The sequence below is a fragment of the Gigantopelta aegis genome, chromosome 5, assembly GCF_016097555.1.
Source record: "Gigantopelta aegis isolate Gae_Host chromosome 5, Gae_host_genome, whole genome shotgun sequence".
Taxonomy (NCBI): Eukaryota; Metazoa; Mollusca; class Gastropoda; order Neomphalida; family Peltospiridae; genus Gigantopelta; species Gigantopelta aegis.
In genome coordinates, this window is record NC_054703.1 from 15,162,375 (window position 1) to 15,189,647 (window position 27,273).

At 37.8% G+C, this 27,273-nt stretch overlaps 1 protein-coding gene across 1 annotated transcript; it reads right to left on the reverse strand.

The window, feature by feature from the left end:
- Positions 1 to 1,844: 1,844 nt before the first annotated feature.
- Positions 1,845 to 26,840, reverse strand: LOC121373300. Its single transcript, XM_041499856.1, has 5 exons — positions 26,790 to 26,840; positions 9,096 to 9,175; positions 8,779 to 8,877; positions 4,608 to 4,976; positions 1,845 to 1,941 (listed from the first exon to the last, which is right to left on the reverse strand). The coding sequence occupies exons 2-5, from the start codon at positions 9,154 to 9,156 to the stop codon at positions 1,937 to 1,939; spliced, it is 534 nt and encodes a 177-aa protein (XP_041355790.1). The 5' UTR covers positions 9,157 to 9,175; positions 26,790 to 26,840; the 3' UTR covers positions 1,845 to 1,936.
- Between the last annotated feature and the right edge of the window lie 433 nt (positions 26,841 to 27,273).

Below are 27,273 nucleotides of genomic sequence, written 5' to 3' on the forward strand. Positions count from 1 at the left end.
TGTGGATTCCGCTGACATGGTCAACTTGATAGCTAAAGGAAAACAAAGACACATTATATTTTCATTGTAGACGGAAAGTCATTTATGTTACATAAACATACATCAAATTATATAAACAGACAGACAGACAGAAACACAGACAGTTTATTCCATGTTAAAGGTCATAGTCCCACATTTTAATACAAATAGCAATTAATCCTATTTTCCATAGGTTGATTTTCGTTTTAACGCAATATATTTATTTTTAGCATCTTATTATAATAATTTTTCTCGTTCCAACCAGTGCACCACAACTGGTATGTGTTTTTCTGTCTGTGGGAAAGTGCATATAAAAGATCTCTTGCTGCATTAAGAAAATGTACCGGGTTTCCTCCAATTACTACGAATCACTTAATTACCAATTGTCTGACATCCAATAGCTGATGGATGATTAATTAATCAATGTGCTCTAGTGGTGTCATTAAACAAAGCATTGTCCAGTCACTGATTGATCACATTTGTCAATTCGATCATATTACTGGTCTACTAGTGGTGTTCCAAAATCATGAAGTGGTATATGTTGACCTCTGACCTTTAGTGCAAACTTTGATATTTTGACCTTTCAATCTGGATCTCTCTGGATGTAGGATATAATGAGAATAAGTTTGATCCATGTTCTTATTTAGATATCGTGACAGAGATAATTCATCATACTTTACTGGAAAAACAAGTCATCACTTAATTATAAATCCATATAGTCCTCTCGAACATGGAAGTAGTTAGTAATTGCTTTAAGTGTTTACATTGTTTGCGGCTGTTGATACGTTGTGTTTTAGATAACAAGTACTTCATAGCGCAACCTTTTTGTAAAAGGTAAAACAAAATATAAATTACTGTATGCTTCGGGTTTGGATGGTGAGGGTAAAAAGTAATGACCTGAGCCAAAATATGTTCATCTATGTCAAGCTTGTCCTTTTGATGGACACATTTAATCTTATTAATTCCATCCTTGGTTAGTAAGTCTCAATATCCTTGTTTAGAAAGAAATATTCTTAATTCGAGGAAAGGTTGAAGTTTAGTGTTTTCATTTGAAACAATAATACACACCGTTCCTGTTAAGTTGTACGGAATATTATGTTTAGTATATGAAGGATGACAAGATCTGAACTTAAGTTATTGATGTGAAACTGTAGATTTGTAATATGTTTAAATTTTACAGTCCTGTTTCTCTAATAACACATCTGAAAAAAAGGTAAAGTGCTAGTGCTGTTTACACAATTGAAAAGCATATAAAGATCTAGTGAAGTAGTCTTCAATGCAAGTTTTGGAGTTCATCCTTTGCTTTGTTCTATGGAATAAAACAGTTATCTAAATATATTTTTAAATACTGTTTCAACTACTGCTCTGCCCCTAACCGTATTGATGTTTGACAGTCTCACAGAGGTAAAGCGGCCTGGAATAACCATCAGAAACTTTGGGGGACGGGATGTAGCTAAGTGGTAAAGCGCTCGCCTGATGCGCGATCATTCTGGAATTGATCCATGTCGGTGGGCCCATTGGGCTATTTCTTGTTCCAACCAGTGCACCACAACTTGTATGAATAATTATATCACAATTATACCACGACTGGTATATCACTGGTGTGTGTGTGTGTGTGTGTGTGTGAGAGAGAGAGAGAGAGAGAGAGAGAGAGAGAGAGAGAGAGAGAGAGAGAGAGAGAGAGAGAGAGAGAGACAGACAGACAGACAGACAGACAGACACACACACACACACACGTTTGGTTCTTCTGAGCCAAAAATTGGGGAGCAAAAATTAGACATTCTTCAACACAAGCTGTGAAACACATTACACGTACCTATAAATATTATGTGTACAGCATTTGAGGAAACTTGGGTGTGTCTTTAGTCAAAATGATAATCTTAATAGTCATCATTTTCTGTCAAGTTATTATGCTGCCTCAAGCTTAAATAAAGGAAGAAAGAAATGTTTTATTTAACGATGCACTCAACAGATTTTATTTACGGTTATATGGCGTCAAACATATGATTAAGGACCACACGAATAAGAAAAAAGAAAGTATTCTTCCGCCACGCAGTTGACTACTATTTTTTGATTAGCAACAAGGGATCTTTCATATGCACTATCCCAGAAAAGATAGCTCATACCACAGCATTTGTTATACAAATTGTGGGACACTGGTTGGCATTTAATGAAACATTTTACGGTATGAGGGTTAAGCGAGTCTTTATCACAATCTACATCTACTGAAAAGACACACTGAAACTGAAGCTAAAATTAACACTTTAGATACATACACAAACATTTTAGGAAAACACTGAAAACATTTCTAATACATTTCTAATATATTTATTCAACAAAGTCTATGACAAAAACTTAATCTGTCTTTTCACAAAAAACACTACAGAGGATATTATAAAAAAAACAAGACGCTCTCTCAAAAAAAAATTAAGTCTACAGTTTAAAATGTACGGAAACTTTAGAAACATTTGAAATCCAACTGAACAAGATCTGTATTAATCGCGTTTATAATTATACAAACACTAACAGCAGAAGGACAGTGTTACACAAATCCCAGTAATGCTCTTTGTAATGTTCTTTTTTTCCTTCCGCAAATAAATTATGGTGCTGGTGGTGGTGGTGTGTATAACATTCATATTTCCCTAAAATATAGTTTGTCAACTTACGGATATGCGCTAAAATGACAACACAAATTATGGTCTTTATATACGTTTAGAATGCTTTCAATCTTATATCTTAATTGAATTTTGTTAATGGCGATTCAAAACACTAACATAATTAGAGAATATGTTATGTTAATATAAAATAAATTAATGTTAAAGGGACCTGCAACTTTTAAGTTGTTATCGACTAAAAAAAGACTTTTTGACGACTGTAATTACATGTCAAATATATTTTTCTGCATAAAATATTAGTGGCTGTATATTAAATGTGTTTCTCGTCGATGTAATATTTACATTTCATTTTATTTCCTGAAAAAGATCTTTTCGCACGTATGGAATTATTTGAAGACAAAATCCAGTTTGGGCTTCTTACAAATATTAAGATGACCAGAAACACATTGAATATACAGACACTGATATTCTAAACAAGAAAATATATTTAATATGTAAGTTTAATATCTTATTAGTCGGAAACATCGTACAATGGAGCAAACTTGGGAATTTCCTTTAATATGAAAATGTCCAGGTTACCAACATTTATCATCTTAACATTAAAGATCTTTTATCTATAACAAGCCAGTCGCCTTGCATAATGATAATATTCATTTAGGAATTGACCACAATTACTGTTTGCATCACTCCGCTTAGGGGTGGGAACGGCATAGACCATGATATAATTGTTTTTGGTTCATTGATATAAACACAGTAGTAAACACATTTCAACTAAACAGATTGCCGCAAAGGGTATAGGTAGAATGAAAATTTAATTATATCAATTTAATTAGATATAGGTAAAAAATGTATTTTCATCAGTACTGACTGTTATTAAAACCCAATAGCACAAAACAACTTTTTTTTCTTCTTTTTTTTTTTGGGGGGGGGGGGGGGGGGGGGCGTAATATATGTGCAGCCCATTGCAAATTAGCAAAATAACTGTATTGTGTATTTTATCAAAGTACGAGCATAGTCTGTTTCACTATGTTACACATTCTGTTTCGTTTAAGAATTGTGGGTAGATTGCTTTTTCACTGTGTACCATATATAAGCATGGGGAGTTACTTTGAAAGTTGCCCCTGAGCAACTCTGTCTTTGTTATACATGAGTTGGATGTGGTCTACTGAACACCTCGTTATCAGATGATAAACATTGAATGTTTAGTTTCAGAATTGTGGGTTGAATATGAATATTGAGCTGAACTCCGATTTATACCTTGAATGGGGCGACACGTTCTCATATAGTCTCGAGACACCCTAGGTTCTTCACATTTCCATAGAACATGCACTAGATGATGGATCTGAAGAATTTCATAAACTGTCTATGTTTAGTTCTAGAATTGTGTGTCTGAAAACGAGTGTGGTTCAGTTATACTGTGTACCATATATTTTGTCAGGACGTTGTCTTAGTAAAATGTTTATTTATTACAGATATACAAAAATGAGTGCTGTATTTCAGGTTATGCACTACTTTGATGAGAAACACATTGTGTACGCAATTCACAGAAACAGTGACGGCAGCAAACTCATGTCGTGTACACTAGCCCGAGTACTCTGCGGTAAGAGGGCTAGACTGACATTTGGACAGTTATTGCGCTCTCTAACCGTCAGAGACCAATCTATATCAATATTGCGCAATCTCTGCCTTCCAAACGGTAATCAAAGATTCCAGCTCTAATACAACAGTCCTATGGTTGACGTTAGATACCCTTACATCGATAATGCCCATGCTCCCAGCTAAAAATAGAAAAATAACATATTATCACCACATGAATAAACCCAGTCGCATGCTATTATATTCTTGTTCACCATTATACTCATGCTATAAAACTAAACAACAAGTATTCCCCCCCCCCCCACCCCACCACCACACACACACACACACACACAAACACCGCATATGATGTCATGTATACGTGCTGGAACTACTTACCGGCTATTCTGAGTCTCTTACTGGGGGGTATCGCAATACGTGGATAGTTTATTTTACAAGACCAGTCAGTGGCATCATCCTCCTTTACCCGGGCTATCTGCAAGGTGTAGAGCTTAACATCCGAGTCGACGTCGTCCGTCCCCTTCCCGCATTTGGCTTTATAGCCTGGAATGTTATTGTGTTCTGAACATTTCGACCCGTTCTGCAGCATATAGACGGGCTCTTCAGCGCCGATGTCGACTACTTTAAAGAACTCCACTTTACTCGCTATAATACCAAAACCACGGGCGTTGGTCACCTCACACATCATATTAAAAGGCAGACCCAGAAATATGTCAGTGGAATCCACGACAAGGTTGTTCCATAGATCTAGAGAAAGAAAAACACACAGTTTAATGTCATTGTAGATGGAAATACACATGTACATTCAAGTTACGTAAGCAGATATCAAGTTGTATGAACGCACATCCTGTTACATGAACAGAAATCGAGTAACATGAGCACGCATCAAGTTACATGAATATGCATCAAGTTACATGAATATACATCAAGTTATATGAGCACACATCAAGTTACATGGACACACATCGAGTTATTGAGCACACATCAAGTTACGTGAACACACATCAAGTTGTATGGACACACACCAGGTAGTACTAAACCAAATAACTTCCGGCTGGGTCAAAGTTCGAGGTGCACCCAACTTTTGATAGAGAAGTGAACACCACACGTTCTGTGATTGGTTATAAATGTGAGTGTGTTGGTTGTAAAAAATAATAGTTTCATCTGGGTAAAAAAAAATTGCAATTTTATTTCATCTAGTACCAATGTATCAAGTAGCCTTGTGCTTGAAACATGTATGGGTACCTGTAAAAAAAAGTACTCTAATTTTGTGCGAAACTGGGGTAGTCATAGACGCTACCCGTTATCTCAGAAACTAGCAGCTTGACCCCCATTTCTTTCTGATTCACTTTAAGTGTAAGGGGTGGTAGTATTTATATCCGTGGCGTTTATGTCGGTTGATACGTTGCAGGTAGGAGTTTTAGCCACATATGTTACTATTGTCGTCTATGGGATTTGATTTGGTAGCATACAACCTATAGCGCATATTCAGTGCATAATAAAAAAGATTATGATTTTGTCATTTTATTTAATTAAACTATACTGGTTGATTAATTAGCCATCACTCGATCATGCAAGTTCACAATGACCTTGACCTTGACAATAATCTCTGTACATGGCTCTGAATGGAGTTTGAATCAAAGAAGAAAAGTTGGTTTTGGCCTATAATTCATACTGTAAAGATTTCAATAATTTCTTTTTACATGGTATTTGACTTGCCATATACAACTGCTCTTAAATATGGTATTATATATAGGCAACCTGAACTAAGATTTTAATAGCAATTTATTTTTATATTAAAAATAGCATGTGCCAATAGTGGGTTAATGTCTTTAGTTTCCATTAACATTGTTAATGTTTTATGTATGAAATTCTGAAAACTCAAATTTGTAAAGATGTTGATTTTTATTGTCATTTTGACATATTTATAGGGTGCTAAGTTATATTTTAGACAAATGTGTAGTTTTATACAAAATTTAAAGTAAATTTGAAGAAAAACTTTACCAAAAACATAATTAAATTTGTTGTCACTATTGTGCCTTCTGTTCTTATTTGTACATAACAATAAGGTTGTCAAACATATACTTAGATCTCCAGATCATTTTTTTCTCTCTTAATAATCACTTAGTTAGCTCTCATGAAAAGCATTTTGAGTTTATACTAGATTCAGAACCATTTTTTTCAGATTTGATTATCTGCCTTGGATTAAGTTGATAATTTATTTTATTGTTAAAGCTGTATTACCTAATGTTACTAGCTAAATAAAATGCTGGATTACAGATTGTAGGAATACATCTAATGTACATATTGTATTCATCCGGATTAGAAAATAATGCAAGAAAATAGATGTTCGGGTAATTTTGTCATTTAAAAATAGTTTTTTTCAGTAATTAATCAAAAATAAATGTGTTAAAGCTGCATGATTATTCCAGATATCACAACTATTAAAACCTCCAACTACAGTAGGCTATAAATAAAATATAGTCAGGAATATTGGTGGCTGCCAATAGTTTTGATGGTTCATTATGAAAATCAGCATGGCCGATGGATTCGAAATTCCCACACCTGGTAACTTGAAGTTACCTGGGTCAAAGTTCGAGGTGCACCCAACTTTTGATAGAGAAGTGAACACCACAAGTCCTGTGATTGGTTATAAATGTGAGTGTGTTGGTTGTAAAAAATAATAGTTTCATCTGGGTAAAAAAAAATTGCAATTTTATTTCATCTAGTACCAATGTGTCAAGTAGCCTTGTGCTTGAAACATGTATGGGGTACCTGTAAAAAAAAGTACTCTAATTTTGTGCAAAACTAGGGTAGTCATAGACGCTACCCATTATCTCAGAAACGAGCAGATTGACCCCCATTTTTTTCTGATTCACTTTAAGTGTAAGGGGTGGTAGTATTTATATCCGTGGCGTTTATGTCGGTTGATACGTTGCAGGTAGGAGTTTTAGCCACATATGTTACTATTGTCGTCTATGGGATTTGATTTGGTAGTATACAACCACCAATATACATGGGCACACATCAAGTTGCATGAAAACACACACAGTTACATGAACACATATCAAAGTACATGAACTCATATTAAGTTACATGAACACATATCATGTTTCATGAACATACATCAAGTTACATGAACGCACATCAAATTGCATGAGCACACATCAAGTTGCATGAACGCACATCAAGTTACATGAACACACATCATGTTACATTGTCTAACGCAAGTAATGAGCACCTTAATTTGCGTGATCAAAATGATAGCCTAATAGTTTTTGCTTTGGAATGTTACAAATACTAATGAACAATAGGCTCTGTCATTTTTATATATAACTGCCCTGCCTAAACAGCTGTCTCTAGAATAGTGCCCTTTACAGCTATAATTTACAAATGCCCCTTTGTATTGTTTTTGTATGTATAACCGCCCTACCTAGACAGAGCTGTCCAGAGAATAGTTCAAGTTAGTTATAATTTACAAGACCGGCCTCGGTGGCGTCGTGGCAGGCCATCGGTCTACAGGCTGGTAGGTACTGGGTTCGGATCCCAGTCGAGGCATGGGATTTTTAATCCAGATACCGACTCCAAACCCTGAGTGAGTGCTCCGCAAGGCTCAACGGGTAGGTGTAAACCACTTGCACCGACCAGTGATCCATAACTGGTTCAACAAAGGCCATGTTTTGTGCTATCCTGCCTGTGGGAAGCGCAAATAAAAGATCCCTTGCTGCTAATCGGAAGAGTAGCCCATGTAGTGGCGACAGCGGGTTTCCTCTTAGAATCTGTGTGGTCCTTAACCATGTCTGACGCCATATAACCGTAAATAAAATGTGTTGATTGCGTCGTTAAATAAAACATTTCTTTCTTTCTTTCTTTCTTTATAATTTACAAATGCCCATTTGTATTGTTTTTGTATGTATAACCACCCTACCTGGACAGAGCTATCCCGAGAATAGTTCAAGTTAGTTATAATTTACAAATGCCCATTTGTATTGTTTTTGTATGTATAACCGCCCTACCTAGACAGAGCTGTCCCGAGAATAGTTCAAGTTAGTTATAATTTACAAATGCCCATTTGTATTGTTTTTGTATGTATAACTGCCCTACCTAGACAGAGCTGTCCCGAGAAAAGCTCATGTTAGTTATAATTTACAAATTCCCATTTGTATTGTTTTTGTATGTATAACCACCCAACCTAGACAGAGCTGTCCTGAGAATAGGTCGTCAGTTATAATTTACAAATGCCCATTTGTACTGTTTTGTTTTATGTATAACTGCTCTACCTAGACAGAGCCGTCCCGTGTGTGTATGTGTGTGTGTATGTGTCTGTGTGTGTGTGTGTGTGTCTGTGTGTCTGTCTATGAGTGTGTATGTGTCTGTCTATGTGTGTGTGTGTGTGTGTGTGTGTGTGTGTGTGTGTGTGTGAGTGTGTGTGTGCGGCAATTATTGCTATAAATTAAATAACCTATAAATATGTCGGAGTACAGCTACAGATTGGGAATCCATCATTACCGCTTGCGGTTATAATTGTTATAATAATTATTACACTTACCATCCAGTTCACAATGGTCTCCAGTGTGGTTGAAACATAAACATTTTCCGCAAATCCTGGACGGTATACCACCATTCTGACAATTATATTCACAATTGTCTGCAATAAAGGAAGAAAGGAAAATCTACATCAAAGCACTTAATACAGGACACATAAAATAAGCCAGATTCAATTTAAGTAGGGTGCGGGGCCGCACATGCGTTTACTGACTGCAGTGGAATACGGTTTGGAGTGGACGGAAAGGTTTCGTATGACTCACACCACTGTGAGCTAGTGCTTTTAAAAATGATAAATATAACAAAATTCCAAACACTGACCTGGATGAACAGGACTCAAGATATAGAGAACTGACACCAGTAACATTAGTAAAACATCCATCGTTTAGAAGTAACTTGCACTAGGAAAAGAAACAAAAGATAGATAATAATTAAAACTGATATGTTAAGCATGAATGATGTTAAATACAAGGTAAATGTGACATAAATATATCTTACTCTGTAGGTACTTAGGTACAAAGTAAATGTGACATAAGTATATTTTACTCTGTAGGTACTTAGCTAAAACAGAAACAAGGATTCAGCAGAATTAAACCAGGTTTTTTTTTTTGTGTGTTTTTTTACAAATGGAGCTGAATTTTTTTTTAATGTTTAGCTAAATGCATAAGTATTTTAATTAAAACATAAACTGGTACATATTTTAATTTTTTTTTATTTATAAGCAGGACACACGTATTCTGATCATAATTGCGGCCGCCATCTTGTTTTTCAAATTGGCCAATATTTTGAGAACACATAAATACTTGATTTAAATGGTTTTCACGTCCAAGGAATTCAATACATATTGTAACACTAATGCACACACACACACACACACACACACACACACACACACACACACACACACACACACACACACACACACAGGCACAAACATACATACACACACAGACACACACACATACACACATACACATACACATACACACACACATACATACACTCACACACATACACACACACATACACACACACACACACATACATACATACACACACATACATACACACATATACATACACACACACACACACACACACACACACACACACACACACACACACACACACACAGATAGAAGCCTATATGTAGCCTAAGAAACACGTAAGGTTTATTTATAAGAGATTAAACTAGTCGACAACTTGATAATATGGCTACAAACTCAGGATGGTCCCTTTATTATAAACTCAAAAGGGTTTATTATGCACAGTCAAAAGGTACTTCGTTTGAATGTTGGAAGCAAACATATGAAGTATTATGCCTTGGACGACGAACAAGCCTGAATTTAAAGGCATATTGTCACAGACCACTGACCTATTTAATGGTCTAACAAAGCATTACCTGAACAAAACTAATTCGATTTGTCCCTAAATGTACTTTATTCAACCATCTTCATAACCACTATACTCCATTTATTAATTACATTTTGTTAAAATAATTGAATTATGGTGATGGTCCATAATTCAAAAACTAAATTTGCCGAGAGGGATGACATGGATTTCACTTCCATCATGGTACAGTTAAGGTGATGCGATAGCTAGATTTGGTTTCCAACAATTAATGTTATTTTTAGTTATTATCCATTTTTAGAGAAATAAGGTCCTTAAATTCGTCACAGTATGCCTTTAAGCCGAAATAATTAAAATGGTGAAAGAAAAGGAAGAGTTAGGTCAATAAAATAAATAAACAAATAAATAAATAAATATTTTTCAGATCACATACTTTCAGAATTTGATAACTGTAAATTAATCAAGGTACGTTTATTGACATTTAAGCACACGTACTACGGTGACACTTCAGAACTGACGTATGCATCAACAGTCGTCAAACAAAAACACGTCATTTCCGCCCAAACAAATAAATCACTACTTTTAGTACGGCGTTTTAATGCCGTAATAGGGCATTATAACGCCGTATTACAGCGTTATAATGCCCTCTTACGGCGTTATAACGCACTATTACTGCATTATAACGCCCTATTTTACGGCATATTAACGCCATAATTTACGGCGTTTATTCGCTATAATAGTGTAGGGGCATATGTAGTTAAAAAAGGTGCCGTGGGAATCTCATGTTAATTTTTGGAACCAGTGATATTAATAATCATTATTGTATACAGATTCAGAAAAAAAATATATGGTGCCATTTTTTCTAAAGAATATCAAGGTCATTTTGAGGTCACCACTATAAATCTGTTCAAGGCGCTAATTGAAATAATGTGTCACCGTATACTGTCTTTAAAATACTGGCAATGTAATATGTTAAAAGAAAGGAAACCATGTAAACTACATTAAAACATCAGTAAATATTTGTTTTATTGTTGTTAGGGGCGGATATAAAAATTTGAAAACGGGGGTGGGTGTGAAATATTTAACTACTAGATGTTATATCATATTTGGTCAAATTAACCACAAATTTGGAGTTTCTGTTTTAAAAAATGGTACATGTATTTAGTGTCTGTCAAAAAGGGTCTGTTCAGTGTAACTCAAACGTAGTGGTGCACATACCTTTCTGGTAGTGTGTACAACGTGGGCATCGACTAAGCATAGCTAAGTTTGCTTATAGATGTGTGCAATCTTTTCACTGTAAAATAGGTAATAGGGCATTCAGACTACTAACTGGAGACCATCCATAAAGTAATTATTTTTCAAAATCAAGTACTGTTTTATCACCTCTCCTCAGGTACTTGTTTTGTACATATGATCAGTGGGATGAGATCTAGCTCAATCAATAGAGGATTCACTTGGGGTGCTTGAGTTGAAGGATTGAATTCCTTAAGTGAACCCAAGCTATGCTTTTGGGGTTTTCCCGCTTTAACCAGTGCCCTATGCCTGGTACACCAAAGGAAAACTATTGCGGTTTCCTCTTATATTATATGACAAAATGTTTGACATTCAGTAGCCGATGATTAATAAATAAATGTGCCCTAATGGTGTCGTTGAACAAAACAAACTTTAACTTTAACGCAAGGCATGTGCCGATTTAGTTTGTAATGGCAATTATGGTAAACTACATTTTCTTGTATTTTAGACTACTTGAGCGCCATGTATGCAAATGAGCTAGGTCACATGACCTGGGCGTGGCCTCTTCTGATTGGCTGACCTCTAAGCGTGGGTGTGACGTCACAGGGACGCTAACATTGACCTACTTCGAGTACTTAGACCTCTGGGTTAATGACTTGGGCGTGGGAACCTGACCTCTGTGTCAGGAAACACCGAATGTTAACCAGATTTATGGGTGTGTTAACCATCGGGGGTCCTTTGATGTACAGGAAACAAATGATGAGGAAGTCGTTAATGGCTATCAGATGGCAAAATAGTGTGGGTTTAATGGGATTGGTAGCTGTCGGGGGTCTATATAGATGGTACGGAAGCCGTTAATGGCTATCAGATGGCAAGATAGCGTGAGTTTAATTGGTTTGGTAGCTGTCGGGGGTCTAAACAGATGGTACGGGAGTCGTTAATGACTATCGGATGGCAAGATAGCGTGGGTTTAATCGTTTTGACGTCTTTGTGTGTCAACCAGATGTGAGTCAACGGGGAGTGGAAAATTCCATGGCGTTTGAAACGTGCCCGACGATGGCCATGAGTCATCCCAGAACGTGTTCAGACACGTCTTGACCTCGAGATAGCGTGGGGACGCTATGGATGTCGGGGTGTGTGACGTCACAAGATATGCCCCAATCATTGCTGTAGTTGGCGGTTAAGACTTAAGACTGGTAGGTACCGGGGTTCGTATCCGGGTATCAACTGGTCACCACCCAACCTTTTCACTAGATAGCCAAAGATAGCTGATGATTGTCCAGGACACCGTGCTTGAACCTTAATTGAAATATAAGTTGAAATAAATTGAAATAAATACAAATGACAAGCTTTGTGCACAAATCAAATAAAAAGTTTTAAAAGTTAAACAACACCATTAGAGCACATTGATTTATTAATCATCGGCTATTGGATGCCAAACATATGTAGTAATTTTGTAGCAAGGGTCTTACACCATCCCGCAGACAGGATAGCACATAACTCACTAGATGTCTTAGATAGCCACAGATAGCTGGCGTGTGTGTGTGTGAGATGGACGCACTCAACATATTATTTTTACGGTGTTTTGATACATTAGAGTATTTCGTATTGCTAGACGTTCATAGAGAATGGCCCCCAAGACTTCATAACAAGATTAGCCAATGAGAAGGTTGCTAGTTTGTTGTTGTTTTGAAATACGATCTTCTTTCATATCTCGCAATGATCGCACGATGGTAATTTCAAAAATAAACTGACAAAGCATTGATGAATATTACATATGTATCACTATAAAATAAGTACTGAATGTATACTCAAACGATATATATAACATTTAACGAATAACAAACACGGGGTATTAGTAGTGGCATTTTATCGCAGTAAAAATGTCTCACAGAGGTACCGGCCTTAAGAGCAGATAATCTCTTTCACCCCTACACTATCCTCACTATCCTAGATGGCCACAGATAACTGGCGTATGTGTGGGTGTGTGTTTGTGTTTGTGTGTGTGTGTGTGTGTGTGTGTGTGAGAGAGAGAGAGATTGTGTGTGTGTGTGTGTGTGTGTGTGTGTGTGTGTGTGTGTGTGCGCGCATGCGCGCGCGTTTAAACCTTAACGTGATAGAGGTACGAAAAACATAAATATAACCACATAGTTTGAAACTTTATTTCAACATTAATCACTTCCCCCAGATGAATCTCTTAAAATACAGAAATAATATTATATTGTCTGCTAAAGATACGTAATGATAAAAACACACACGGGTCGCTTCCAAGTATTACTTTCTTACTACGCTGTGGCCGACTGGCGGAAATATGAAAGGCCGTGGTATGTGCTGTCCTGTACAGACAGCTCTTGCTACTATAAAGTAGCGGCAGAAATATCCAATCACAAATCTAGTCATAGATTAGAAAACACAAAAAAACAAATGCAATGGTTTAGAGAGAGAGAGAGAGAGAGAGAGAGAGAGAGAGAGAGAGAGAGAGAGAGAGAGAGAGAGAGAGAGAGAGAGAGAGAGAGAGAGAGGGAGGGGGGGGATATATCACAAATGATTAATCCATTAGTGTAAGTCGGCGACACGCGCACCGCCATAGGTTTAACAAGTAGTACGTGTTGACCAAAGGGAAATAACTGTATTTTTAAAAAGAATATTTCTTTAGAGTACTAGCCTTTCTACAGGGCTTTTTAATTACCAAATAGGTAAATACAGTGGCCGATCTAAGATCGATCCCCGTCAGTATGTTATGTCTGGTATATCAAAGGTTGTGGTATGTGTTGTCCTGTACACACAGCTCTTGCTACTATAAAGTGGCGGGGTAGAAATAGTAACTGATATCCAATCACAAATCTAGTCATGGAGTAAAAAAACAAAAAAAACAAAAACAAAACAAAACGCGCAGTGGTTTGGTTTTTCATTTTTTATTTCTAAAGTACAATCGCTGGTCTCTCTAGAGCGACTACGCATGCAATGGACACACATTGGGTTACATCGAGAGGACTTAAGGGCGACATGTGTTCATTTCTCTCCATCGTCATCTTCGTCCTCCTCCTCATCAGTATCATCAAGCTCTTCCAAATATCCAACGATCTATGAACGATACTGATTTAATTTAGAATGAATATGTTGTCTCACATCTCTGTTGGGATTTGCAAACTGTAGAAGTTTCCTCGGGTTGGGGCCTTTGTCAAAGTAATGCATATACGTCATGTTTCTTTCGATGGCATCTTGGGACATGTTTGTTTCTTCGTAGCGTTTCCTCTTGCTTTGGAGATAGTCACGATTGATGTCGAATTCACGCTCGATCATCAGACGAACACCTCCGTTTTCCAAATCGGACGACGGCTCTTCATTTCCCTCCTAGCACATGTTCACGTGTCGCTGCAAGTCGCGCCCATCTTTAAAGACCAGACCACACATATCGCAAGACTGCATCCTCTTGTCTTTTTTCAGATAGGGTTCCACCTCATCTTCTTCTTCGACGTCACTTTCGTAGGCGGGTATGCCTTGTAATTTCCTCTTGAATGCGTCCCTTTGCATGATTTGCACGTAGAGCTCCTTCTCCGTCGGTGGTTTCAACTCTTCTGAGACATTCGCCGTTATGCTCGTGCTTTTATACCATCTGGACGGCCCCATCTCTAAACCATTACGTCGAAGGCGCCAATGTTCGGGCATGGTCGGTTTCAAGTCCACCAAGAGATGCCCGTAGGGCCTGTGGGTGGCTTCCTCAAACCGTTGCATGAAATGACGAGTATTTCCAGGATACATCTGCTGTTTCAAGGTTAGGACTTGCTGCTTGTCGATGGGGTTGTTGAACAGTGCTAGGTAATGACAGTTTCTTCTCTGCATCGGGTCCTTGCTGTTATAGAGATTCTGGTTGATGGCAATCACCGAGAGGTTTCTGTGGTGACTTCTTTCTGTGAACAGGTCGGTGATACGAGAGTCTTTTCCAGCTGTAGACATCAGGTCGTCCAACAATGTGAGATTTCTGATTCTGGGATCCAAATAACGATCGTTTTCCAAATTCTCAGGTATACTTTGAAAAAGTTTTACTCGAGCAACCATTTTGATCGTATCATAACCATGGTGAAGGGATGGATTAGGAAAGCAGGAGCCATAGGAGCCGGAGTCGGAGCCACAGCCGGAGTTAGAGGAGCCAGATGAGCCCGAGACAGAGAAGCCGGAGCTATAGGAGCCACAGGAGCCGGAGCTATAGGAGCCATGGGAGCCGGAGCCGGAGCTGGAGCCAGAGCTGGAGCTGGAGCCAGAGCTGAAGCCAGAGCCAGAGCTAGAACCACTCTTGGCCACACTCAAGGACACACACACACACACACACACACACACACACACAGAGAGAGAGAGAGAGAGAGAGAGAGAGAGAGAGAGAGAGAGAGAGAGAGAGAGAGAGAGAGAGAGAGAGAGAGAGAGGAGAGAGAGAGAGGAGAGAGAGAGAGAGAGAGAGAGCCACTCTCACATTAATAACAAACAAAACATGTTATTCACAAGTTTATTTTACAAAACGAAAAGTATCACACTCATGCCATACGTGTTTAATGTTTGAACACATTGTTAAGGTAGGAACATCTCGGGGACAGTCTGTAATGTTCCATCACTGGATCATCCAACTTCTGCCATCTGTAGGCCTGTAGACCACAACAGTAGCAGACGACGGCATCGTGATCTCCCGTGTAGAAGAAACCGGCCTTGATGAGTTCCCTCGGCCTCTGTCTCATCAAGAGAGGCCACCGACCAAATGTGTCGAGTCGTCTGTAGAATCCTCTCATTTCGGGACGATGACAAGTAATATCTCGAAAAGCCATTCCATTCGTCATCGGCGTCGTAGGCATCATCATTGTAGGGAGCAGCATCCGTTTCATATTCTCAAGCAGCATCCGTCTGATCCATGGGTTCTTCATCCACGGGTTCACGGGTATCCATGGGTTTTCATCCACGATTTCACCGGGTTCACATGCAGCGTCCGTTTGATCCATGAAATGTTCTTCTGGTTTAGTAGCCACACTTTTGCATTGGATCGTGTGTCTTTCGGAACATTTGCATACCAAGACATCGTCACCGCTGATACAACTGCTGCTACTACTGCTGCCCATTCTAGAATATCCCGATGCCATCTCTGGAGCTCACGTCTTCACTCTACAACGGTCGACTGACGAATGATTAACAGTTTTAAATCTAAGGTTTATATATGTCCAAATACGTCCTGGAGTTTTCCCGTGACGTCACCGAGCATGTATGGACACGTCTGATATCCCGGGTTGCATTCCGAACACTATATGTCACCCATCAGATTCTGGTGATCTTCTCACAAGTGGCACGGTATGACGTCTCTCAGTTCTGGTACAAAGTCGTAGATAGTGTCAAAGCATTTCTGGAGCTCTTTCCACTGATCAGCAGTCAGTCAAACGCCGCGACGGGAGGGTTTCAGTTCTTGATCACAATACCACCACTGACAAATATCCACGCTGGCATAACTACATTCGATGTAGACGTTCCCATCGAGATGTTGTGATGTTTCCCGTTTGAAGGTGGCCAGTTCCAACCACTGTTTCATCGTGAGAGAAACGTCTTTCTTGGTGGGGTCTCGAGGTCAAGGCGTATCTGAACACATTCTGGGATGAGTCATAGCCATCGCCGTATATGTACACGTTTCAAATATCGCGGAATTTTCCACACCCCGTTGCCAAGGCTCACATCTAGTTGACACATTCACACGTCAAAACAATTAAACCCACGCCATCTTGCCATCCGATAGTCATTAACGACTTCCGCATTATCTGATTTTGCCTTCTGTACCATCTGTTTAGACCCTCGACAGCTACCAAATCCATTAAACCTACGCTATCTTGCCATCTGATAGCCATTAATTACTTCCGCACCATCTGTTTCCTGTACATCAAAGGAACCCTGACAGCTACCAAACCCATTAAACCCACGCTATCTTGCCATCTGATAGCCATTAACGACTTCCTCATCATCTATTTCCTGTACATCAAAGGACCCTGACAGTTAACACACCCATAAATCTGGCCAACATCCGGTGTTTCCTGACACGCCCATCCCGCATCTGTCCAAGTCATTAACCCAGAGGTCTAAGTACTCGAACTAGCTATCTTTGGCTATCTAGTGAAAAGGTTGGGTGATGACCAGTTGATACCCGGATACGAACCCCGGTACCTACCAGTCTTAAGTCTTAACTGCCGACTACAGCAATGATTCGAGCATGTCTTGTGACGTCACACACCCCGACATCCATAGCGTCCCCACGCTATCTCGAGGTCAAGACGTGTCTGAACACGTTGTGGGATGACTCATGGCCATCGCCGGGCACGTTTCAAACGCCGTGGAATTTTCCACTCCCCGTTGACTCACATCTGGTTGACACACAACGACGTCAAAACGATTAAACCCACGCTATCTTGCCATCCGATAGTCATTAACAACTTTCGTACCATCTGTTTAGACCCCTGACAGCTACCAAACCAATTAAACCCACGCTATCTTGCCATCTGATAGCCATTAACGACTTCTGTACCATCTGTATAGACCCCCGACAGCTACCAATCCCATTAAGCCCACACTATTTTGCCATCTGATAGCCATTAACGACTTCCTTATCATTTGTTTCCTGTACATCAAAGGACCCCCGACGGTTAACACACCCATAAATCTGGTCAGCATTCGGTGTTTCCTGACACAGGTCAGGTTCCCACGCCCAAGTCATTAACCCAGAGGTCTAAGTACTCGACGTAGGTCAATGTTAGCGTCCCCGTGACGTCACACCCACGCTTAGAGGTCAGCCAATCAGAAGAGGCCATGCCCAGGTCACGTGACCTAGTTCATTTGCATACATGGTGTCAAGTGTCGGAGGTACTACTTATGCTGTATTATGGTTAAAAGTACTTTCCGTACTCTGAGGATGTTGGTCTGGTTAAAGCACAGAAATCTGTATTAAGTATTGCCTCCCAAGTGGCCCAGCATGTTTTCTTTCTGCTACCAATGAACAAAAACCATTTCGTCACAGCAGCCAAAGGAAAATGGGCAATGAAAGACACTTTCGAGTCCTAGATTTCAAGACAGCGTTGGCATCCAGTTATCAAAATGTGCTTCCAGCATCAAAACCAAACCATGGCTATAAAAGTGTTTAGTTTCACGGATGTTCCTGCGCTTGCCACAATCAAGAATATTGTCCAATGTGCGTATTTAGATCTTAGAATGTCCTTCACTGACAGCATCGCCTACTTAAAGCAAAATGTGTCTGTACTTGAAAAGAAATAAAGCCTGGAACAGTCTTCCTTCAAGAATGATACTGTTCTCTGGATATATTACGAGTTAGAGGTCATTTGAAGACAAGATTATCCATTCCTTCATACATATATCATACTGGTCATTGCCCATTTTAACATTCTGGGCCCACATTTTCGAAGTAATCTTAGCCTGCGAAATCGTAAAATCATCGTAAGCTATGACGCCACTATGGTTTTACGATTTCGTAGCGCTAAGATAGCTTTAGAAATATGGGCCACGCTGTTCATCATATCATTGAAAGCTTGGACGTCAATGTCTTGTCTACTTGCTGCTTTCACATGTTCCACCTTTATATCTCTAAGAAATGTCTTTTGGGTGTATTTTGTCTGTTCATGGTGTCTGAGATTTTCCAACTTTTGACCGATCTTCATATAATGACTCCAGCTATACCTTTTCAAAAATCATTATTCTGCTCGTGTTCCTGGTCTTACCAACAGCAGAGCATGGATATCGTGCTGCTTTTGTTTTCATTGTGAAGCATGCTGCCAAAAGTCAGCATATACATCAACATTGTATTCATTAAGTGTCGACAAAAATCTTGCAAATAGACTGAAAGTCATATAGTGTGTCTTGTTTCAACGGGGTTCATGATTTAGCTCTGTGTATCAGTCTTTAACCGACGTGGCATATAAATCATACATGCCTTCTATTGTAGGATGGTGGGGATGTGTCACATTAGCAGGCTTAGGAAAGGAATCCTGAAAAGGCCATTTCAGACTATACATGTATATACATGTACTAGGATATCCACTAATTCACTATCTTCGAGAAAATTTGCTACCACATTAGGGCTGCCATATTCATTTGAAAGCATCTGGGAAGCACAATTAAGTGATATTCGCCATGACTTAATGGACATAATATACTTTCGATCCGTTTGTCATTGACATACAAAGGGTGTTCCAGCATGATCACGAACATTTGGTAGTGGGATTCAGAATGCCAATTAACTTCCATCTTTACATCACACATTGAGTGATGAATAGGCTACGTCACAATAAAGCATACAACTAACAAGAGAAATGATGGCCACATTTTTCTCGTGGGTGGTACTGACTGGTTGATGGTTATCATGGAATACAGACCACAAAATAATCACACTTTCGACCCCCACCACACCATTCAATACTTACTCCAGGTGCACGTGACTCGTATGCCCTACAAGGTCCATTGGGCATATGCACTAACCAGTGTAATATGAATCCTGTGAATGTTTGCAGCATAATTAAATATGTAAGTCACTCTCCCCAAAGAGACAAGGTGGTCATAACCCTTCTCCAAAGAAACGCGTTTGCCCTTGAAATAGTTATTAAATAGAGGCCATACTAAAAGTACTAATCAAAATTATACCCAGAAGATATTCCGGTCTTATATATTAGTTATGAAAATCCCTGGAATTAAAACCATAAAAATGTATTAGTTTTATCATGACCTGTTATGGTATTCAAACAACCAGTACACAAAATTACTATAAATTACCTGTTATATATAGAAAATGAGATGTATTTACAATTTTATTGCAAAACATATGTAATTTGAAACAGACTATAACGCCAAGGTTGATATTGATTACACCTGACAGGTGAAATCACAAGTGCCTAAGCTAAGCAGAGGAGTGGTCTCAGGTATGGTTTTAGTTTGTCCATACAGTCCAAATGCCTCACAGAATTAGGCTCTCGGCCATAATAAGGACGGTGGACCAATCGTCCTCTCTTGCGCAGATCCACGCCCTCTGTGTCCACCTACTTTAAAATCCTCCTAACAGTTTCTCTACTAAGAACCAAGCCCCCTTGTAATAACTTGTGTAGTTGACCTGAGTCCTGCAGTTGTCTTTCAATAAATATTCTTACTTGGCCCAGATCAGTTTTATTTTTGACATGATATAACTCCAAGCGCCGCAATTCTCGCTGTAGCTGGCGAACACTCAAGTTAATGTTATAATGGGAAATTAAAGTTGCTGCAACTTCCGCATGGGTATACCCAAGTTTAAAACATTTCTTGATAATTGCATCAAAGTCATCCATTTTAATCTGGAAGGCGTGGGTAAACATACTATAAGATTGCAACTTTTTAGTACGGCGTTATAACACCGTATACAGCATTATAATGCCCTATACAGCGTTATAACGCCTTATTTTACGGCATTACAACGCCCTAAATTAGAGCGTTGTAATGCTGTAAAATAAGGCTTTATAACGCTGTATAGGGCATTATAATGCTGTATATGCCGTTATAACGCCGTACCAAAAAGTTGTAAGTTTGTTTGACGGAAATCAGCCACCGTAGTAAGTTGTCCAGCGTTCAGAAAAAAAACGAAAAAAAATCGTCATGCGCAAGTTTATTTTGATGTAAGGATATCCGACGTCGTTCCCATTCAAAAAGAACACCGCATCACATATCCATACGTCATTTGAACATGTCGATCGATGGTTAGCTGGTATATATGCAGTTTACAAAGATACTTTTATTAAGTTTGAGATTATATGATAAAGAGATTATTACCTCGTGTGTTTCGGTATCGTCAATATCACATATTAGGAATAAACATAATGCATTATGCTCGGCAGATTTGAAGTTGTATGTGTCTCATATAAATAATAGTGAAAAGTAAATACAAGAAAAACATTAAAAATAAAATTAAAAAATAAAAATAAATAAATAGATAAATAAATAAATACAAATATTTAAAACTTCGTAGGCCAAAATACTGGACATTTCAAATGAAGTTGTATGTGTCCGATATAAGTTATAGTGAAGAGTAAATAAATGAAAGAAAGAAAGAAAGAAAGAACGAAAGAAAGAAAGAAAATAAATAAACAAATATAAGATAAATAAAGAATTTTGTAAAAAGTTCGTAAATACCTGATATTTCAAATGAAGTTGTATATGTCTGATATTAATGCTAGTGAAAAGTAAATAAAAAAATAAAATAAAATAAATAAATAAATAAATAAATAAATAAATAATTTGTAGATAAGACATGTAGCATTGATTAGTAGTTATATGACTGTCTATTTTTTTAATGAAACGATAAGGTGAAAATATAGCTCTGATAAAGGTCAATATGAGGTACGGATTTTGTTGGGGTTTTTTTTTTATTAAATTTTAAATACTGATACATGTGGAGAATTAAACATCACTAAGAATTCGCTTAATATCACTTATTGTTAAAAGTAGCAAATACATTCCAATTAAGTTAATTTTACTGTATAAATATTTTAATTTTGTTTTGTTAAAACCCTTGACAGGCGGCTTCAGAGACTTCGTCTAAGTTAATGTTTCAGTTTTTGGTCTTAAACCATTCCAGTGTAAATTTTAGTAGATCGTTTTTCGCTGTCATTATACCATCTGATACGAAATATGTACGTTAGTCGCCAAAGATTCCCATCTCCTACGGATCTACTCACGTCGCTCATAACGACTGTCCATCATGCCCCCAAGTTGTAAATAGCCTCGATACAGACGAATTTGGCAAGGGACGATACTCGTCGCGTGCATGCGCAACAGGAATGCAAAAGAGGTCTATTGTACACCTGATTGACAACAGGACGATGCATATTATTTTCGCTAACGGAGTGGCTTTATTTGCATCTTCCTGAACAAACTTTTGAAGTAACAGTATATGTTTGGAATGAACATTAAAAACAAAAAACGACCCTAGCTACCCTATTCAACCCCCCCCCCCCCCCCCCCCCCCCCCCCCCCCCCCCCCCCCCCCACCCCCCCCCTGGATCCGCTCTGGAGCGGTATTTTCGGTATACTCAGCTTTAAATGCATACCCGCTAATAAGGCCTTCATATATATATATATATATATATATATATATAGCGCTCAATTTTTACGGTCGTCCGGTCGTCTGTGACGACCTAATATTCAGTCTGGCAACTTAATTCTATGATACTAGTTGCCCGTCGGACGACTGACTTTTTGTAACACCAAAAGGCGAGTTGTGTCGCATAATGATGTGCAGTTTCCTTGCCCACAATCGCTTTTAAACTGTCGTTATATCCAAAGTAAAGGGGATGATTTTCCGCGATCACGAAAAAAACGGATGGAATTGCGGAATTTAGTAACTGAAATGGAATTCGCGATTTTTTTAAAAATAACCTTCAAAAGTTGTATTTCTGGTTCAAGCACCATTATAAATCTGTTTGGTAGTTTTAAGATTCAATATTAATAATATACGCATAGTGTTTTTGTATGCCTAAACATTTCCAGAACCGTTCATTCTCGGAAGTTACGCTTAATTGCCGTAAGCTTGCAACAAAGCATGTGACCGTTTACCCGTGTCACTTTACACTGTGAAATTTAATGTACTAATACAATTTTAGAATGTTGATTATATAATAAGATTTCTAGTATGTTCAATTTCGATATTTTTAAATAATACTTATTACAATTCGTAAGCATAACCGATTTACACGACACTTTCGTTGGAAAACGTAATTTCGTAAAACTTCGGGCATATTTGTTAATCTGTACGGAAGCAATTCATATTTATAGTCCGTTCCACGGGAAACTTCTTTTTTCATGCTATGGAATTTACTACAAGTTATTTATTTCTGAACCGATTGTTTTCTAAATTGCACACAAAAATAGCATTTTACTTTTCTTCTTACCCGTTTATTCTAGTAGCACGTGCTACGGCTCCCGCGGTTCAGGGGGTCCCGCGGTAAGGCATTGTGTACATTTATTTTCCCCAGGTCATTTTTCCCCTCTCCCCGAGGGGGTTGCAAAATATATTTCTTGGGAATTGGGGCCCCGCTGTTATTTGTGCTACTGGCCCCGCGGATCTTTAAACTGGCCTACCACTGGCCTATATCCAGCTTGACCCGACCACGTTTGAATATGTAATTTGTGCACACGGCACGCTAATTAGGTTACAGAGAAACATACATGTGTAATCGAATGAGTACCAGTAATTCTTGTGCACTTTTTTTTTTTTTTTGGTTCACCCTTTGTAATAATACTGGAGTGGAACAAATAAAATGTTATCATGTATTTATCTATTTATCTATTTTTTGGCAACTAATGTAAGATTACGAACAATGCAGTACCAAGTTCTTGTTAATATTTTCATGAAAACAGCGGGGTTTGTCAACAGTGTGTTTTGTTTACGAAACTTACCCATAATCCATTAGATGAAATGAAACTGAAAGCCACACAATCAACAATTATTTATTGTTTGAATTTAAAAAAGAGAATGTATCTCTTTATTATTATTAAATACAAACAATAATTAACAGTAATTAAGTTTGTGACTTTGTTTTAACTGCGGCTTAGTTAAAGGTACGGTTTATCACTTTATGTACGGACGAAGGTCGGAAATTTGTCTAAAATCAAGTGGTGCGGTTTATAGACGCGTGTAATAGGCCAGAAAATATGGTACATCATTTTTTTTGGTCTTTATTAGTGGCAAGTAAACATTACTTTTAACTTCTTTTTAAGTTTGTGTCAACAAAAATGTTTACAGGTATTTAAAATAGCAATAGCTAACAAGCTCAGAGCTGGAACAATAAAACATAAATGGATATAGTTTATAATAATAAAACATGACACTAATTAACACACAAAAAGGGGAAAAAACCACCAGAATTTGCAAAAATTTGAAACGGAATGTGGTAAAATCTGAAACGGAAAATCATCCCCTCTACTAAAGCGTCAGTCAATCAGTCGAAATCACGTGGGTTTGTTTGCCACTCGGAACTCCTCGGCTGATTCCGTGAGACATCGGGGAAAATCGTAATCGGCTGAAGTATTCCGAATAGTAAACATTCCAATGTATTCGATTGGAACATAGAGTGCATTCGATTGGAACATAGAGTGCATTCGATTGGAACATAGAGTGCATTTGATTAGAAAATATCTGATGTGTCGCCAAATCAAATTTTTAAAAGCAATTAGGCCCTATGTGTACATGTGTATAACTACACACATTTAAAAACATTATTAAAAAGTAATGTATTTTATTGTCAGACGGTACATATTACATTTTACATTGACAACATATTAATTTCAAACCTGTTGGTTGCTGTTTTATTGGAATATAAATATAACTCTAGTTTCAAAACACGGATGAAATCAGGGCAACCAAACTTTTGGAGGGGCAACCTCAATGTGAACCCATACTTGCCCTCCGGGCAAGTGACCAAAATCCTTAAAATTGAGCCCTGTCTCTGTCTCTGTCTGTCTCTCTGTCTGTTTCTCTGTCTGTCTGTCTGTCTGTCTCTCTCAGACCAGTTACTAAGCTAAGCTAAACCTAGTGCCGTGACCTCGTTAATTTAGATATAATTTTCAAAGTTATGAAATCCTTAAAGTATGTGATCTGAAAAATATCGCATACTTCTTGATTGCACTGAAAATGTAAAACATTATATGATATGGAATTTGTAACACCGAAATTGGACATTTTTAGTGCCCCATTATTTTGGGACGGGGGCCTATGTGTTGACCCACATAACGCCTGGACAAATACCTGTTATTACTATTATTATTTCATCATCTTCTCTCTTCTTTTTTTTTGAGGGGTTAGGGGATTATAGAAACATTTTCGATGTTTTGATTAAGCAAATTTAACGATAAAATATTTTTATTTCACAAAATATCATGTTCAGGTGTAGTTAAAGTATAATGAGAATACAGACAGATCGAAAATAGAAATGCTGTGCTTTTCAGTGGAAGGTCTAACACTGATTAGTAATTCAATGTAATTAAGCCATTTGTTTTCACCCAGTTCACTGGTTGCTAGGCATGCTATTGTAGTTGTTAAAGGGACATTCCCGAGTTTGCTGCAATTTTTAACATATTATCGACTAACAGACACTTTTTGACGACTGTAATTGCATATCAAATATATCTGTCTGCATAAAACATTAGTAGCTGTATATTAAACGTGTTTTTGATCGTTCTAATATTTGTACTAGGTTAAATTTTATTTTATTTCCTAAAAATGATTTGTTTTCGTACGTACGAAATTATTTGAAGACAAAATCCAGCTTGGACTTGTTATAAATATTAAGACGACCAGAAACACATTGAATATACAGACACTGATATTCTAAACAAGAAAATATATTTAATATGTAAGTTTAATCGTAGAAATATTTCATTAGTCGAAATATCTTACAATGCAGCAAACTCGGGAATGTCCCTTTAACAATATGGCATGTGGCTTCGTGTGACTTTCGTCCGTCCTATCCTCCTGCACAATTTGTTTGTTTTTTGTTTGTGTTTTTCTTGGTAAATAATTTGTTTGGTTTGACGTAAAAAGATAAGTAAAAGTATTTTGGAAATAACAAAAATATACTACTGGTGTGTGCAATTTAGGAAACCAAATTGTTAACAACTTGTTAACTCTCCTACCTTTAATCACCGTTACATTTCCCCAAAATTTTGTCTACACACAAGTTTTGAAAACACCATTACAGTGACACAGCTTCCACATATGAGATTGTAACGATGTCGCCAGTATCGACTTTGCTGAGATAACATAGGGCGAAATACATGCAGTTTTCTGCCGTCTGCCATTTTGCTTTTATGGAATAGTCTTCAAGAGGGGTGAAAGCCTCCAAAGTATGTGACACTATTAATATAAAATCAATTAGCTTTAGTGGTATATTTAAACAAAAAAGAATTAAAAAAAATTAATATGACGTCATCACGTTTGCTTTTATATCATAACATGTTATGACGTTGCTAGATTAAGTCATATCCTTTCACCCCTCTTGGAGAATATTTCATAAAAAGTCAAAATGGCAGCCTGCACAAAATTACATGCTTTTTGCCCTATGCAATCTCAGCGAAGTAGATATTGGTGACATGGTTATCATCTAGTATGTGGAATCTGTGTCATTGCAATGGTTTTTCCTAGATTGCTGTCTGGACAAAATGTGAGTAAAATCTAACGAAAAATAAAGGTAGAAGAGCACTTTTTCGTAGTTGTTAAAATTTTTGGGTCGAAATTTAGACGATATTATACCGTAAAGTGTCGCAATTACCATACTAAGGCTATTTCCATCCTTCACATGCAGGTATGACAGGAGAACAAAACGAACCATTCAACCTTGAACAGGGAACATTGACAAACTTGTCCTCAAAAAATAGTTTTTCACTTACCCGAACTGCCTTCTGACACGTTAGCCTAGCAGTAGCATAAGAGTATTTAATGTTTGACGTCATTTATGTCATACGTCATCAGTTGGACGTATTCGTAACTAATCGCCAGGTCACTCAGTCTTGTTGAGGTCGTATCCAAAAAGAGGCTACAGCCTACAGGGGCAGAAGATGTTATAACTAACCACTGGACTACAATCTGCATGCCGTTTATCAATATCAGCGATAGAAATGAATGGACAGTTTTGTTTGGGATTTTTTTTTTTTTTTTTTAAAGAGAGGAAAGTTCATTTTCCCTGCATGGTATCACTACCTTACATTAATGTTATAGGATAAACATTGTACATGAGTTACAACTAATATTGTGAGTAGAATGGTGGAAATATATTTTGAAAAGGTTTCAGGAATCTTTTTTGCCCGAATTTGACGACTTGCACAAGCTCACCCGTCTCGTACGCTTATGTTTACGACAGTAATAAACATATCT

What these genes read in the sequence shown, in the direction of transcription:
- LOC121373300 (XM_041499856.1), bottom strand. Translation starts at nt 9,156, where the DNA reads ATGGATGTTTTACTAATGTTACTGGTGTCAGTTCTCTATATCTTGAGT. An exon ending in CTTGAGTCCTGTTCATCCAG is followed by an intron (nt 8,878 to 9,095) that starts GTCAGTGTTTGG and finishes CCTTTATTGCAG; the next exon opens with ACAATTGTGAATATAATTGT. An exon ending in AGACCATTGTGAACTGGATG is followed by an intron (nt 4,977 to 8,778) that starts GTAAGTGTAATA and finishes TTCTTTCTCTAG; the next exon opens with ATCTATGGAACAACCTTGTC.